The sequence below is a fragment of the Pristis pectinata genome, chromosome 4 (genome assembly GCF_009764475.1).
Source record: "Pristis pectinata isolate sPriPec2 chromosome 4, sPriPec2.1.pri, whole genome shotgun sequence".
Lineage (NCBI taxonomy): Eukaryota > Metazoa > Chordata > Chondrichthyes > Rhinopristiformes > Pristidae > Pristis > Pristis pectinata.
Genome location: NC_067408.1, coordinates 14,933,809 through 14,951,820, shown reverse-complemented (window position 1 = coordinate 14,951,820; position 18,012 = coordinate 14,933,809). Strand labels below are relative to the sequence as shown.

General features: G+C 40.8%; 1 protein-coding gene across 2 annotated transcripts in view; it reads left to right on the top strand.

Moving 5' to 3' along the window:
* The window catches only part of LOC127569976 (protocadherin Fat 1-like), a 149,359-nt gene that overhangs the window by 51,185 nt on the left and 80,162 nt on the right, over positions 1-18,012 (top strand). The window contains exons 2-4 of one of the 2 annotated variants that reach the window (XM_052015108.1): positions 2,071-5,326; positions 9,665-9,979; positions 16,965-17,642. In XM_052015108.1, the coding sequence (XP_051871068.1) occupies positions 2,101-5,326; positions 9,665-9,979; positions 16,965-17,035 (3,612 nt within the window). In that variant the 5' untranslated portion in view covers positions 2,071-2,100 and the 3' untranslated portion in view covers positions 17,036-17,642. Of the gene's footprint in view, positions 1-2,070; positions 5,327-9,664; positions 9,980-16,964; positions 17,643-18,012 lie in introns of those variants that run through there. The other variant, XM_052015107.1, reaches the window with a different exon arrangement.

Here is an 18,012-nt window from a genome sequence, read left to right as displayed (position 1 = left end):
TGCTGTTATTAAATAACTCTGTGGATTGATTTAATTTAGCAGGATTTCTTTCACTGAGACAGGGTGATGGTAATTACTTTTTATGCTGGTAAGATAAAGAGAGGGAACATAGAACATTACAGCACAGTACAGGCCCTTCAGCACATAATCTTGTGTGGACATTTTATCCTGCTCTGAGATCTACCTAACCCTTCCCTCCCACATAGCCCCCTATTTTTCTATCATTCATGTGTCTATCTAAGAGTATCTTAGATGTCCCTAATGTATCTGCCCCCACAACCTCTGCGGGCAGTGCTTTCCACGCACCCACCACTCTCTGTGTAAAAAAAAAACTTACCCCTGACAGTCCCCTTATACCTTCCTCCAATCACCTTAAAATTATGTTCCATTAAAATTATGGAACAAGTATGATTTCTAGCTCTGGCAACATTGCACACTTTGACAAGACATGACCAGAGGCCAAAAGAAAGGTTGGTTTGCCAGAGGCCCAATAAACAAAGGGAAGGTCAGGCTCAACTAGCAACCAAGCCGTGTGTCACAAACCATTGAGTCCAATGATTGATCCAAAGGAACCTTCAGAAGTTAGATTTACTGTGACACCAGATAAATGCCAAAGAATAATGAATGTCCTATTACACCCGGTACAATTGGACACAGATGCCCCAAGGTACTTTTATTCAATGTATACATTCCTATCGGTACATGTTCAGGTTAATTTGGGGATGAGGGTAAAGTTTCTGCACACTTGACCTGAAGGGTGAACACCAGAGCCAAAAGTAGTAAGCTATTACATTTCTAGCATGTAGCAACAGCACTGAATCACAGATCCTGCTAAAATGTTTGCTTTTGAAGATGAAGGCACATTGTGCATTGATGCTGTACTAGGTAGAAATAGTTTAAATACCTGTGGCTCTTATTGTTATCTGACTGATACTCAAATTAGTACTTGCTGTAATGCTATACTTGCCTTGGTTTTTATATCTACTTATTAAATGGTTAAAAAGAAGAGAAGGTTCAAAGTTTATTAAGGGTGTAAGGGGATATAAAGTCACCTTGGCTGATGAGCAAGACAGCTTAAAGCTTTTGTGGATGTTGATGGACCATCAATAATACACTTAGAGCTGCCTGGGTTGAGTATGAGTCCACATGGGAGAAGTACAGACGGTATTAAAGGGTCTTCCACAAAGGGTTTGGAATCACAAATACGCCAGGCCAGGAAAGGGAGGATTCCTTCCCTAAGGTGCAATTCTTTTTTGAAAATCTGGTAGTTTCATGGTCACCATGACTGATATGAGGTTTCATCCTTAATTCAAAGACAGGGCAGATGTCTTAGTTATTCATCCTGCAAGAATTGATTCATCCTTGAATTAATTGAATTGACTGACATCAATAGGGATGGATATCTGATCAAGGCTGTACACTAGAATCACACAATACCATCAATATGACCAAATGCAGTTAGAGGTGATGATGCCTAACATGATCAGCTGGATTTTCTGTGACCGGACAGTGGGAAGTCTTACATCAGAATATCCTGACTTCATATTAGGGTCAAACATTATATAAGAGTCAAAAACGTTATCCATAAGATGCCAATTATCCGGCATCCAATTGTTCAGAAATCCTAATGGTCCTGCCATCTGCTTCACTCATTAGTCTGGAATGTGAGCTGGGGTCCAGAGCACAAGTCGGGTATGTGGCCAGAGCCAAGGGTGTGGACTGTGGCCAGGACCGGGGATCAGATTGTGGACTAAACTGGGGTTGGTGCCCGGAATACCTGGGATCAGGAGCGTGAGTAGACTTGAGGCTGGAGCTGGTTCCCAGGTGCTTGTGTATTTCCTGCTCCCCTTAAGCTCACTGGGTTCACTAGAACATTTGTTATACTTCTATGTAACATAAAAAAAGTGAAATAAAAGTTTGTTTGGGTATTAGTAGGAGTAACATCCAATAGTCTGGAACATCTGCTGGTCAGGAATCACCAGTGTCACAAGGGTGCTGGATGATCAGAATTATACTGTGTTAGGAACTAGTGAGGCCAAGGAGCTAATGACTTTCCATTGTCTGTTACAGATTTTAAGAAGCGCATCAATGTGATGAACCATGGCAGCAAAGAGCTTACGACTTGTAGCCCTTTTGGTGGTGGTTGGCCTTTCTGAAGTGAACTTGGAGAAACCACACTCCTTGCCTCTCCAATTCACCCATCATGTTTACAACACTACCATCTATGAAAACTCCTCCCCCAAGACCTATGTGGAAAGCAGCATAAAAATGGGCGTTCAGATTACAGAGGCTGTCAGGGACATTAGATATAAAATAGTTTCTGGGGACAATGCAAATATTTTCAAAGCTGAAGAATATGTCGTGGGTGATTTCTGCTTTTTACGCATAAGAACCAGAAGCTCCAATATGGCTGTTTTAAACAGAGAAGTGAAAGATCATTATATACTGACAGTCCAGGCATCTGCAAAAACATTCCACCATGAAGTCTGGACTAAGGTGATGATCCGAATCCTTGACAGAAATGACTTGCGTCCTCTTTTCTCACCACTATCGTATGTTGTCTCCATACCAGAGGATACCCCATTGAGATCAAGTATTGCCAGAGTCACAGCAACAGATGCTGATGTCGGAAGTAATGCAGAGTTTTATTATGCCTTCAAAGACAGGACTGATGTCTTTGCTGTTCATCCCACCAGTGGAATTGTCACACTGGCAAGTCGCCTAAATTACACAACTCTGAAGCAATATAACCTAGAAATCTTGGCAGTGGACCGCATGATGAAGCTGCATGGAAACAGTGGAATTGGTAGTGTGGCAAGGTTAACCGTCAGTGTAGAGCAGGTTGGTCCAAGGGTACCAGGTATTCTCTCTGTACGTCTGATTCCTCCTGGATCTGACCACCGTGCCACATATGCTATTATCACCGCAGAAGAAGGAGTTGAAACAGTGGATATTGTGGATGGGGATTCAACCCGTCATTTCCGAGTAGTTCCATTCTACCATGGCAGTCAGGAGTTCAAGCTAATTTATAACAATGAGGCCAATTGGGCAAGCAATTCCCATGGTTATAATTTGTCTCTGCAAGCGAGAGATAAAAGCAACCCAATTAACTATTCACCAATAAAAGTCATTCATGTACCACCAAAACAGCCAGAAGAATTAACATTTGAGAAGGACCTCTATGAGGTTAACTTATGTGAGTTTGCACCAACAAATAGCCCGGTTGTGATGGTTAAAGCTCATCCTAAACTTCCAAATCAGGCATATCATTTGGAACGCAGTCATGACAGTACTAAGTTTAGGATAAATCCTCGAACTGGCCTCATTACCACTGCTGGGCCAATGAATTTCTTGGAACAGTCCCATTTTGAATTGAAAGTGAAGACCAGTGTTGGTCAGATCTCAACAAGAGTTTTTATTGATCTCATAGACTCCAATAATAATGTTCCAGAGTTTATAGCATCTTCATACCAGGGGAGTATTGATGAAAATGTCCCAATTGGAACAAGTATCTTAACAGTCAATGCAACTGACAAAGACCAGGGTGAAAATGGCTATGTGACATACAGCATTGCCAATGTGGCCCCTGTTCCATTCAACATTCATCCTTTTACTGGGACCATTGTGACATCTGAGGACCTGGATTATGAACTTATGCAGCGAGTCTACCATCTACGAGTTTGGGCCTCTGATTGGGGTTCACCGTATGACTATGAAATGGAAGTCCCTGTCACAATTTACTTGAAGAACCTGAATGACAATGAGCCACTATTTGAGAAGAACAATTGCCAGGGTAACATTTCAACAAATCTCCCTGTTGGACACCTCATAACCACAGTCTCAGCAGTCGACGCAGATGAACTGCAAGGGATTAAATACCAACTGTTGTCTGGTAATGAACTGGACTTCTTTGATCTCAATCCAGTCTCTGGAGCACTGATGTTGAAGCATCCCTTCTCTTACAGTCCAGGCAGTGTGATGTCCTTTAATCTTAAAATCACAGCCACAGATGGGGAGAACTATGCTTCTGCTATGGATGTTAACCTCACAATTACAGATAATGCAAAAATGGTCAGCATGCATTGCAAAGACACTGGAGCAATTAAACTGCTAGCAGAGACCCTCCTACTCTCTGTTAAACCACATCATCAACCACATGAAGATGATTCATTCTCTTATGTCCACATTGTCAATGCCCATACTCCACAATTTGATGTCAATTTTCCAAACTCCATTGATGTAAGAGAGGACATCCCAGTTTATTCAACCATCTTGAACATTCATGCTACGGACCCTGACTCCGGTTTCAATGGCAAACTACTCTATGTGATCACAGATGGGAATGATGATAGCTGCTTCATTGCTGACATGGAGACTGGGGAGCTGAAGGTTGTATTACCCTTAGATTATGAAACAACAAATCTTTATACTTTAAACATTACAATATATGATCTCGGAAGGCCCCAGAAATCCTCTTGGAGGCTATTGACGGTGCATGTGCTAGATGCAAATGATAATAAACCAGTATTTTTACAGGATAGTTATTCGGCAATAGTTCCTGAAAACATAGAAATTGGAAGGATTGTAACCCAACTGAAGGCGAAAGATAATGATCAAGGAGACAATGGAGAAATAGAATACTCACTCCTGACTGATACCAAAACCTTTTCCATCGACAAAACTTCAGGTACTATGTATGTCACTGGTGAATTAGATCGGGAACATCATCCAGTATATGTTTTAAAAATTGAAGCCAGAGATCAGCCTCGTTTGGAACCCCAGCTATTCTCAACCACTGAGCTGACAATCGTCTTGAAAGATGTCAATGATAATCCACCGAAGTTTGTCCCATCATTCTACAGGGTGAGAGTTCCCGAAGATATTCCAGTGGGGACTGTCATAGTATGGTTAGAGGCTTTTGATCCAGATCTAGGAGATGGAGGTGATGTGCACTATAGCCTGTTAACTAGAGAGAATACTTTCAGAATTGACAAACGAGTGGGAGCAATCCGCATCAATAAGCAACTAGACTTTGAAAGTAAGCCTTTCTATAATCTCACTGCTCATGCTGCCGATGATGGAAAACCATACTCTCTGAGCTGCACGTGCTATGTGGAAATTGAAGTGACTGACGTCAATGAAAACCTTCATCGACCGCACTTCTCTTCCATTGCATTCAAAGATGCTGTCAGTGAAGGAGTGCATGTGGGGACCTCAGTGATGAGACTCACTGCGCAGGATGAAGATAAAGGGAAGGATGGTGAGATTCGATACAGGATCAAGGGCGGAACAGGTCTTGGAGTTTTCACGATTAATGAAGAAACAGGTAAGGATGTAAGCAGAAATGCTAAACAAGAACAGACAGCCACTTAATTTACCCAATAATAATTTCAATTACATTGGATGAATGTCAAAATGATCTAATTTTATCGTAATCTCTGAAGGTAATTTGAATAATGGGAATTACTGAATGTTTGAAACTGAATATTGAGAGGGACATATAATTTGCAAATGAGTTAAGGTTATAAGATGTTTCTTTTTACTCAGCATTACCTAAAGTGGAACACACCACTACTTAGTCATGTAGGATACCTCTATAGTTCCCTTAAAATGTATTGGCACTACACAAATCAAAGTCATATTGGAGGATGTTGTTATCAGCAATTAATGTCAACTATTCCAATTTCCTCAATGAACTGCACTGGAGCTACAGCTAATATTGGAAACTAAATTAATGATAAAGAGAACTCAGTACTAATCCCAAGAGATTCAGAGAAAAAAATAGTCCTATGGCATCTTGAACAATATTCCTGATTGACATAACAAAACTGTTTCTGAGTTGGAATGTTAATCTTATTGAATCTTTGTGGGAGTTTTGAGGGAGCCAATGGAATGGAAATTTAATATTGTGTGAAGTGTATAATTTGCCAGATGAGATAAGTTTATAAAATATTTCATTTTACTGAGCAAAATTTAAGGAGGAACACACTACTACCTGGCAATTCAAGAACTCTCTGCAGCTCTGATTTCTCTGGGTTAAAACCTTTGAAAATACGTTAGCTGGATTTGTGGTTTTAAAGAACTGAAGGCAGGGAGGAGCCCAGAGATTTTAAAAACATTTCCACAAAGGGTTGCTGCATAGCTTGAAATTTGCTAAATCTGAATACATATGGAAAATGAAAATCATAGGCATACCTGAAGAGCACACAATAAATAGACTGGATATTTTATCTTAGAAGTTAGATTTAACTCTTATTCAGTGTGCTAGCCACTTGCTGCATTTAGCACCAATTGCCAATAAGGGGACGTCCTAAAAATTCACTTTTACAAAATGTTAAGAGTGTATTTCACTATGACTATCACTTTAACAGGGGACCTGCTCAGTTCCCAATGACACCTGTTGCATGTTTGCAACTAGGAATCATGGGAAGAAAGTCGTAGCCTTACAGAACTTTGTCCTTGGTAACCATAGTACAGCAGCAAAATAGGCTACCATGGAGCTGATGGTAAAAGTGGAGGATATGAGGGTATGTGTCTTGTGTGTATGTGGCCAACCCCTCTTCCCAGCCTGGACTATCAGTCAATCATCTTCACAGATTGAGTCCTGTGACAAGAGTGGCCCCAGGCCATAATATTTGGCACAGTTTTATTATTAAGACAGAGATTGCAGATCTCTCTTGTGTGAACTATTTGGGACGTCTGCAATGAAGATGATAAGACTTGGGAATACATAGCAATGAAAAATCAGGCAGACAGACGTAGACATAAACACATCGGTGTCCCAGTTAAGAACCTTTAGTTCATGTCTTCTACCTGACTTCCCTTGGGACTTGCCCCTTGTTTTACTGGGAGTTGGATACACAAAAGCTGCTGGGCAAACATCAACCATCTCAAAGTGAGTCGTACCTGAAAGCATCAGATTCAATTTTCCATTGGGCAGGACTTCAACCGGAAATGGGCACTATTGCATTAAACCATGCACAAAATGGCTCTAATGAGCAATTTACACAGAGACTGGTGCCACACTCTCCATTTTCTGGGCATTTGCCTTTTAGCTCAGGCACAAGTGGGCAATTTTAAAGGTCACTGTTTTATTTATTTATTTACGTTACATGTCTTGCCTTGCTTCCTGAAGATGATGGGACTGGCTTGTAATTGTAATCTTTCTGTCCACAATAACAGGAATAGGCCATTCAGCCCCTCAAGTTTGTTCCACCATTTTTAGGATCAAAGCTGATCCAGATCCAAGCTCAATCTACCCATCTTTGCTCCATATCCTTTAGTATGAAGGACAGTAATATTATATCAATCTCAGATTTTAAATTAGTAACTGAACTATTGTCAAGTGTTTTTTTTTAATGGGAGGGAGCTTCGCAGGAGAGTTCTACAACCCTTTGTATGATAGACTGTTTTTTGATCTGCTTCCCCCATCAAATAAATTGGTCCTGACGTTTGGGTTATTTCCCCTTCTTCTAAACTCCTCTACCAATGGATTTTTTTCCCCCTCTATCAATTGCTTTCAATCAAAGCACCCCTTAGGCCTTCTTCATTCCAGAGAACTCATTCCACTACAAACCTAGTTTGTGTAATTTCTCTTAATAATGATAATATAGGCCTGGTAACATTTTGCTATATCTGCATTGCATGACCTTTCAAAGCTGCAGTTTCCAAAACTGTACATTGTTTCCAGGTTTCCAGGGCTTTATATAGATGTAGCAATACTTCCCATTATATTCTTTATGGTTCTCAAGAGTTTCGTTCCAAAATCCTTTAAGATTGTTTTCTGTACCCTAGTAGTGATAAGTGTAGTTTAACTCCTAAATCCCATTGGATCTCCACTGTTCTTAGATTTTCACAAATATCTCCGTATTGTAGAGCATGAGGATATTCAGAACTATCCTCACATTTTCAACGCATTGATATTCAGCTACTGCAGTTCCGCTCACTTTGTCGGTAGGTTAGATCTTGCTGGTATGAGTTCCCCACTGGCAGTCACCACCCATAATCACCCCATGCCATCATGGAACGAAGTGACAGAGTATGAAGTTACAGCAATTCCCTCACACTTACACTGAGAAATCAGTGCAAACAAATTTGGACCAAGCACAGGAAATCTCTGTTGCTTTCAATGGCTTTGTGAAGCATTAAAGCAAATATTAACATGTTTAGTTTTTTTTAATTGTTTAAGTTGATTTAAGTGTTTTTAAGTACTTTAGTTCTTTTTCTAATTCTTAGTTTAAAAGAAATGAACAGCTCGAATGATTTTTAATAGTAAGAATATTATTGTATGTTTCTGAATGTCAGAAACATCTGGAGCATTCTGACAGCTTTGACAACAGGCTAAGCTATGGAGTGAGTCTTACTGGCTGTCAAAGACTTTTTCACACCAGGTTCATGGGCAGAGCTTGTTTGAACCTTCCCTGTCATGGACTTTCACGAGGAAAGGTCTAGTCATGGTACAGAGCCTCAACACTGAGGATCTAATGGACGCTTTGCCCCAAATTCTCACTGGCAGCTTGCTTCTGACTGAAAATCCAGTGGCTTGACCTGGTTTAACTTACCAATATGAATCACTTCACACTTGTTTGAGTTAAATTCCATCTGTCATTCCCTTGCCCACTTCCCCAGTTGATCTGTATCACGTTGTAACCTCCGAGAACATTCTTCACTGTCCACACCACCAATTTTGGTGTCATCTGCAAATTTTCCAGTCATGCCACCCACATTCTAATCCAAATCATTAATATATATGACAAACAACGGGGGACCCAGTACGGATCCCTGTGGCACAACACTGGTCGCAGGCTGCCAATCTGAAAAACAACCCTCCACTACCACCCTCTGCCTCCAACCACCAAGTCAATTTTGTATCCAGATCGCTAGCTCACCCTGGGTCCCATGTGTTCGAACCTTCCTGAGCAATCTACCATGTGGGAGAGACTATGTGGATGGACCCCCTGCTCTATATTATTCATCTGTTCAATCAGATGGAGTGATGTACCTGATCGTATGGATTTCCCACTCAACACATTAGATTAAAATGACCTTCTCTGCCCAATACATCACGGGCACATCCCTCCCCACCATCGGTAGTATCTACAGGAGATGCTGCCTCAAGAAGGCAATGTCCATCATCAAAGATCCCCACCATCTGGGCCATGCCATCTTTTCACAGCTACCATCGGGCAGGAGGTACAGAAGCCTGAAGTCCCGCACCACCAGGTTCAAGAGCAGCTCCTTCCCTTCAACCATTTGGTTCTTGAACCAACCGGCAAAACCCTAATCACCACTACAATTTAGCAACATTATGACCACTTTGACCACTTTGCATTAAAATAGACTTTTTTGGTTTTTTTTGTTCTAATTGTGTTCTTGTAAAAAATGTGTATAACTTGTTTACGTTATGTTTTCCTTGTGAATGCTGCTTACATGATACTATGTGCCTGTGATGCTGCTGCAAGTAAGTTTTTCATTGCACTTGTGCACTCATGTACTTGTGTGTATGACAATAAACTCTGATTTTGACTTTGACTTTGACTAATTGTTTTCTACGTAAAGCCAGAACTTGTCCTTCAGGGCAAAGAAAACAAAAGAAAATTAGTGGTGAGCCACATGATAGAAGGAAAGTCAGTCTGTAAAATTAATCTGCTTCCTCTGATTGCAGGTGTAATAAGGACAGCAGAGCCCCTTGACCGTGAAAGATACCCCCACTACTGGCTGACAGTTCTTGCCACGGATTTAGGGGTTATTCCACTGGTAACTTCAACAGAGGTCTTCATCAAGATTATGGACATTAACGATAATCCTCCTCAGACTACAGCGCCCGTTTACTATGCCTCAGTCATGGAAAACTCCCCTATGGATAAGTCTGTTCTTCGAATTGAGGCTGATGACCCTGACTCTAGCTCACAGGGCCAGCTGACCTTCAGGATCAGTAGTGAAAACCCAAGAGGATTCTTTGCTATTGACCCAAAGACAGGTATGTTATTGTTGTCTGAACCCTTCCATGCATTGCTTCCTCATGTTTTGTTTGCTTGGGTAGCTATTTTCTGTTGTGTATGGAGTTACTCCAAATGCATGTTTTCTTCATTAAGTTTTCCACAAGTGACAGGAAGTTCAGATTTGTTAACATTTTCATAAACCACAGCTTTATAGACAAAATATGAATGCATGAAAAGATTATTATGCAGATTCATAATCTGTATATAGATGGACCCTGATTAACCCTCCATCTATTCAAAGGCTTGTGCATAAATCTCTTTGTTGGTGTTTTCTGAATGGATATGTTTGTAGATGTATTGCTCTATTTACAATAGTCCAGTCATTCCAGAGTTATCCATAGGAAAAACTATTTTTTAGTGTGTTTGCTGGGATAGTGCTGCTTTTGTGTGTGTGTGTGTGTGTGTGTTTTTTCTGGTTCCATGTTTATATAGAATTGCAGTCAATTTTTCCCAAGTCGTATTAACAGGCTGGAGAATATTACTACTTTGGCAAAAGCAAAACTGTCAATTACTGCTTAACAGCACCAGAAGGTGCCTAGTTCAATCTGAAATGTAAATTTATATTGGCAAAATGGAGAAATTATTGTTTTCTAAAGCAAAGAGCTGTAGGTGTAGGAAATCTGAAATAAAGTGTTGGAAAGGGTGCAGAGGAGATTTACCAGGATGCTGCCTGGTTTAGAGAGTATGCATTATGAGGAGAGACTAAGGGAGCTAGGGCTTTACTCTTTGGAGAGAAGGAGGATGAGAGGGGACATGATAGAGCTGTACAAAATATTAAGAGGAATAGATAGAGTGGACAGCCAGTGCCTCTTTCCCAGGGCATCAATGCTCAATACAAGAGGACATGGCTTTAAAGTAATGGGTGGGAAGTTCAAGGGAGATATCAGAGGTAGGTTTTTTACCCAGAGAGTGGTTGGGGCATGGAATGCGCTGCCTGAGGCGGTGGTGGAGGCAGGTACATTGGTCAAATTCAAGAATTTACTAGATCAGCGTATGGAGGAATTTAAAATAGAGGGATATGTGGGAGGAAGGGGTTAGATAGTCTTAGGCGAGGTTTAAAGGTCGGCACAACATTGTGGACCGAAGGGCCTGTATTGTGCTGTACTGTTCTATGGTCTATGTTAAACCAGAGCTTGCTGGAAATGTTTACCAAGTCAGCCAGTATTTGTAGAGAGAAACTGAGTTAACATTTCAGGTTGATGTTCTTTCATTAGAACTGAAAATAGTTACAGATCAGGCACATTTTATGCTGCAGGGAAGAGCAAGGGTGGAGAGAAACAAAGGGAGTGTCTGTGATAGAAAAAAGACTAGGAGAGACTGAGACACACGTGGTGGTGCTGATGCTGGCTGAGATTAGCGAGACGACTTGTCCAGAGGAAGCCTACACAGGAGAAGGCAAAAGAAAACAGAGAAAACCTTTAAAAGAAACCAGTGCTTGAGCCATGAGATATAAAATAGAGAAACACATGTTGCAAATGCTGGAAAGCTGAAATAAAAACAGCAGATTCAGTGAAGCATTCTTTGCAATTCCTGCCACCTTCAATGTGATAACACTGCAGGACACATCCCTCCCTTCCCTTGCCTTTCAGCATTCCAAAAGGGTCATTCCTCCACAGTACTTTAGTTCACCCTGTCTTTTTTGACCCTCACTACCCTCCTCACAGAACCTTCCCATGCAACGGCAGTAGATTCAACTTCTGCCATTTTAGTTCTTCCTTTTCCATCTTGCAGGGACACACGTACTTCTTCCAGTTTAGTGCACTCCAGTCCACACTCATAGTGTGGACACCTCTTCACAGAATGGGAGACCACTTTGCAGAGCACATCATTTAGTCCACAAGGGTGACTGAGCTTTTAAGTGCCGGTCACTTTAATTCCTCATCCAAACCCCCCCCACTCTGACATCTCTCTCTCGAATACCCACAATATTCTAATGAAGCCCAACACAAGCATCTCATCTTCTGACCAGGCACATTACAACCATCAGGACATAACCCTAACTTCAACAATTTTGAATGATCAGCCTCTCCAATATCTATCAAAACTGGCTGCCTCTAATAAAAAGTGATCAACCTGTCACATTAACTCTGTTTCTCTCTCCACAGATACTGCCTGCCTTTCTGAGTATTTACAGCAGTCTCTGTTCTTATTTCAATTTTCTAGCATGTATAGTGTTTTGCTACTCAAGATTATATCTTAGAGTTCCAGCAATTTCTTTGTTCTTTCTCTCTCCTGTTTTTATCTATACTTTCCTTTCGCATCTCCCCCATCTGATTATCTGCAAATAATGCTTCATCATCCAGTCTCAGCCGATACCACCATTTGTGTCATGCAGTTTATCTAGCCTCTGTCATATCACTCCATCCCTCCCCCTTCTCTGCACCTTGAAATGTATTTGATTTCTAACTATTCTTAACTCTGTTGACAGATCATCAACCTGAAATGTTAACTCTGTTTCTCTTTCCTGAAATGCTGTCTGACCTGTTGAGTATTTCCAGCTTTCTCTTTCTTTTAATGATAGCTTTGAACTTACGATGACATTTATTATTGAGCATGAACATGTAATTATTCACTTCATTAAAAAAATGATTGCTAGAGCTGTAAATCTAAAAGCACCTATCATTTGGTGATTAGATTTGGCCAAGACTAAAACAAGTTAAATTCTTAAAGATTAGAGGAGGGGATGCATGGCAGTTTGGTGTTGTACATTGTTTGGTTTGGCGCTTGCTTTTAGTCATTATGTAATTGTTGTTTCTGAGGAAAAGACATCAGTTTCATGTTACAGCAGCTAGTTGCAAGTAACATGTAATAGTAACAGACAAGTTGCCTGACATAATGGGAATCAGTGGATCGTTTGTCAGGACGTTACATCATGTAACAAGCAGGAGAAGACTATCGAGCCCCTTGAGCCTGCTCTGCTATTCATTCCTGATCCGATCGATGGCCTCATCTCCACTTTCCTGTATTAGAGCATTAAGTGGTGTTTCAGAAGATTGAACTTTCAGCTAAAGATATAATATACATATCCATATCCTTGCCTACTTAATTCCATTCTGAGCTTCATGCTTAATTATAATGTAATTTACCCTTGTAAAATTGCCACATTGTGAATATATCCTTGCATCAGTATAAGTACACACAGTTCCATGAACCTTAGAATTTAGGAGCTAATTATGTATGCCTTATATCAATTATCCCTGGCTCTCGCATTCTGTTTCAATTCAAGTCTTTGAATCCCCTTGTGTCAACACGGGAGAATCGTAGGACTCTGCTTCAGCAGTAAGGACAAAAGAGAGGAGCAAGCCAGTCATTTGCTCCTGGTTTTCTGACTCTTCTGGTCTCTCCCTGAGGCTATGGACCAGCCATTTACAAAAACTTCTTAGTTTTCATATTTGGCTTGATCTGCTGTCTGTTCCATTTTATAGGGTCATAGAGCAATACAGCATGGATACAGGTCCTTCGGCCCAACCAGTCCATGCCGACCACAGTGCCCCACCCAGCTAATCCCAATTTCTTCTGTTCAGCCCATATCACTCATATCCTGCCCTTCCATGTACCTATCCAAGTGCTTCTTAAATAATATTATTGTACCTGCTTCAACCACTTCCTCTAGCAGCTCATTCCATATACTCACCACCCTCTGCGTGAAAGTATTACCCCTCAGATCCCTTATTAAATCTATCCCCGTCACGTCAAACCTATACCCCCTCGTTTTGGACTCCCCTACCCAAGGGAAAAGACCGTTACCATCCACCTTATCTGTGCCTCTCATTATTTTAAAAAGGTCGCCTCTCATTCTCCTACATTCCAAGGAATAAAGATCTAGCCTGACCAACCTCTCCCTATAACTCAGGCCCTTTAGTCCTGGCAACATCCTCGTAAATCTTTTCTGCACTCTTTCCAGTTCAACCACGTCTTTCCTATAACAGGGTGACCAAAATTGTACACAGTACTCCAAGTGTGGCCTCACCAATGACTTACACAATTGCAACATAATGTCCCAACTCCTATACTCAATGCCCTGTAACCGCACTAAGTGTTACACCTGCCCCTATACCTCCTCCCTCACCACCATTCAGGGCACTAAACAGAATCAGAATCAGGTTTATTATCACTGACATATGTTGTGAAATTTGTTGTTCTGCGGTAGCAGTACAGTGCAAGGCATAAAGACATAGAAAAATTACTATAAATCACAAAAATAGTTCAAAAGAGGAATAAGGAGGTAGTGTTCATGGGTTCATGGACCATTCAGAAATCTGATGGTGGAGGGAAGAAGCTGTTTCTGAAACATTGAGTCCTTCCAGGTGAGGCAGTTCTTCACATGTGAATCCATTAGTGTCATTTATTGCATCTGGTGCGCCCGGTGCAGCCTCCGACGCAGATTGGGGGATCACTTCGTCAAGCACCTCTGCTACGTCCGCCGTAGAGGCCAGGATCTTCTGGTGGCCAGCCATTTTAATTCCACTTCCCATTACCCTGTCCATGGCCACCTCTACTGCCAAGTTGATGCCAGACGTCGATTAACGGAACAGCGCCTCATATTCGCCTTCAACCTGACTTCCAGTAACCACTCCCCTCTGTCCACTTTTTGTTCCCTTATCCCACCATCCCACATTACCCCATCTCTTCCCACTCCCCTGCCCTCTCAATCTGCCCATTGCCCACATATTCCTCCTACCAGTTCCCCTCCTTCCTTTTATTCCATGTTCCGCTGTCCTCTCCTGTCAGATTCCATCTTCTTCAGCCCTTTGTTACTTCCACCTATCACCTCCCAGTTTCTGACATCATTTCCACTCTCCCCTTTCCTCACCTGCCTATTTACCCTCGCCTCCTCACCTGGATCCACCTATCGCCTGCTAGCTCTTGTCCCACCCCTTCCCCCAACCTTTTTATACTGGCTATCTCCCCTATTTCTTGACCCAAAACATCGACTGTCCATTTCCCTCCATGGATGCCGCCCGACCTGCTGAGTTCCTCCAACATTATGTGTGTTGCTGCAGATTTCCAGCATCTGCAATCTCTAGTGTCTCCATATGCAAAGGCTCAGCTATTCCCCTTTGGCCCTGCTCACTGGACACTGCACAAGAGTGGGGCTCATCTGTGCAGCTGCTGTTCTCAAGTATGTAGATTACTGGAAAAATATAAAATAAAAGATAATGAAAGATTATAGTGCTCTGAGGTGCAGAGAGATCCAGGTGTCCCAGTGCATGATTCACAAAAGGCTGGCATGCAGGGATAAAAAAATGTTATCATTTATTACAAAAACCAGCAGATTCAAAAGGAGGAAGGTCATGTTTCAGTTAAAAAGAGCGTTGGTGAGATCACATCTGGAGTATTAGTCTCCTTACTTAATGAAGGATTTTAATGGATTGGCAGCAGTTCAGAAATGTTTACAGCTAATACATTGTGCAGTTTTTCTGGATTGTGAGGAAAGATTGGACAGACTAAGCTTGCATCTGCTGCAGCTTAATAGAGTGAGAAGAGACTTGTTTGAAACACGTAATATCTTGAGGCATCTTGATAAGGTAGAGGTGTTTCCTCTTGTGGAAGAAACTAGAACTAGGGTTTTTGTTGTTTAGAAATAAGATGTCAGCTGTTTAAGACAGAGGTGTTTTCTCACAGAGGTTTGTGAGTCTCTGGAACCCTCTTCTCCTAAGGGCAGTGAAAGAAGAGTCTTTGAATCTTTTAAAGGCAGAAGCAGGTAGATAATTGATAAGCAAGCACAGCAAGGTTACTGTAGCTAGATGGGAATGCAGAGTTAAGGTTCCAATCAGATCCACCTTGTTTTCACGAAATGGCAGGGCAGACTTGATGGGCTGAATGGACTACTGCTGCTCCTAATTTGTATGTTTGTATGAAACTATGAAGCTGGCAGGTGATGTGCTGAAAACACCATGAGCAGGAGGCCAAGACTGAATCCAGCAGAGTAACGGAAAGTTCCTTATAGAATGCATCACCTTAACAGGGCACAGTCAAGTTGTTGAGCATTTATCTCATGCTCTCGGATAAATCTAGTCAAACAACTTTTAATTACTTCAAGCCAACAATTTACTGATTTTTTTTCTACAGAACAACAGGTACTTTACTTGAAGAATATTTAATTATGCTAAAGACCAAGACCTTTTGACATCCAAAATTACTCTAAAGATTCTGACAGTATATTGACAGATCTTTAAATACTGCAATACAGTACATTTTAGGAAATGGGACATAATTATCATTTTGTTTTATAATTTGGAATGTGCTTTTGAAATAGTTTACATTAGTTAATGAGTCTAATTATAAAACTAACTTGTTTATATGAAAACATTTCTTGCCAATTTTTTTTATGTCAACATAATGACACTTGATATTGGATTTACAAGATTATCAAAAAGTCATTGTGAAAAGATCACAAGCCATTAAAACTATCAACAAGGCAGTTGGCTGCTGCAGGAAAATTGCCTAATTAGTGGAAACATGAAAATAGAAACAAACTTTGTTCCTCCTGGCAGGAGGTTTCAGGGCTTAGTTTATTTACCGGATTGGATAATGTGCTAACATCTGATGATAATACATTTCCTAAATGATTACCCAGTGCCTAAACCATATAATTCATTGCCAACATCAAAAATGTTGTGAAATTTGTCAGTACCAAACTTATGGAACTCACAACAACTTCAGTAAGTTGCATAGATCTGAACATTTTCAGGTTCACATTTCCCTGATCTCTATGTTCCCTTTTTCCCCAATTCTTTTTTACACTGTGTTCTCTGCAAGTCATTACTCTCATTTCCTGTTTGTTGTTTTCACTATTTTATGAAGTTGCTGAATTTTGGGTCTTGCACATGGTGAGGTAGTCCTCACCACCAACTCTGCTTCACAGTAAGTTTAACATTTATTGTCAGAATATCTTGGTTTTGATTAAATGTTTTGCTGAGAAAACTGATTTCTCTAACTGGTGTCTGTATTGCCCCATAGCGCTTCTCTTGTGGAAGTCAGACATCCTGAGTTTAAACCTGTGCGTCAGCAACCTAAGACTTAGGTGCTGACAGCATAGTTTTGCTTAAGCTTTCTTCACAACCATATTGGCTGAAAAAAGAATGATCAATTTTGAGGTCAATTTTATCCAGATACAGTTCAGCACATCACGGAAACCAACCCCCCATCCACGGACTCTGTCTCACTACCTCGGTAAAGCAGCCAACATAATCAAAGACCCCACAGGCCCCGGACATTCTATCTTCTCCACCCTCCCATTGGGCAGAAGGTACAAAAGCCTGAAACCATGTACCACCAGGCTCAAGGACAGCTTCTGTCCTGCTGTTATAAAACTATTGAATGGTCCCCCAGTATGATAAGATGGACTCGTGACCTCACAATCGTTATGGCCGTACTCCTTATTGTCTACCTGCTCTGCTCTTCCTCTGTAACTGTAATAGTTTTTTTCTGCATTCTGTTATTGTTTTACCTTGTACTACCTCAGTGCACTGTTGTAATGAAATTATCTGTATGGATGGTATGCAAGACAAATGTTTCACTGTACCTTGGTACATGTGACAATAATAAACAAATTTACCAATCTAAGAAGTTACTCAAATTATTTGGTAATATTATTTTATAAAATTCAAAAATATTTGGATTCAATAACACTGTTGAATTTTGTTATGATCACAATGTACATTTACTAATTAAAATATTTATTAATTAAAATGATCTCACATTAAATTTGTTAACTGTCCCAGAATGAAATGTTTGCTTTATTTGGTATATACTTGGCCTTTAATAGATCATCTGACCAACATCAGGATATATTTACAAAGACTCTTATAAGCTAAGCAGCTTTCGGGTTAGAAGAAGAAGCAACTCACTGCCATGACTTATCAATAGCATTTAAATAAATTCCATGTCAATTTGATCTTGCAGATGGTTACTCCTTTTTTTTGACTTGTATAGTGTTGCTATCATTCCCTGGAGGTAGTTGGTAAAGGCAGCCTAATCCCAGAAAAAAAGGGAAACCAGCAATTTG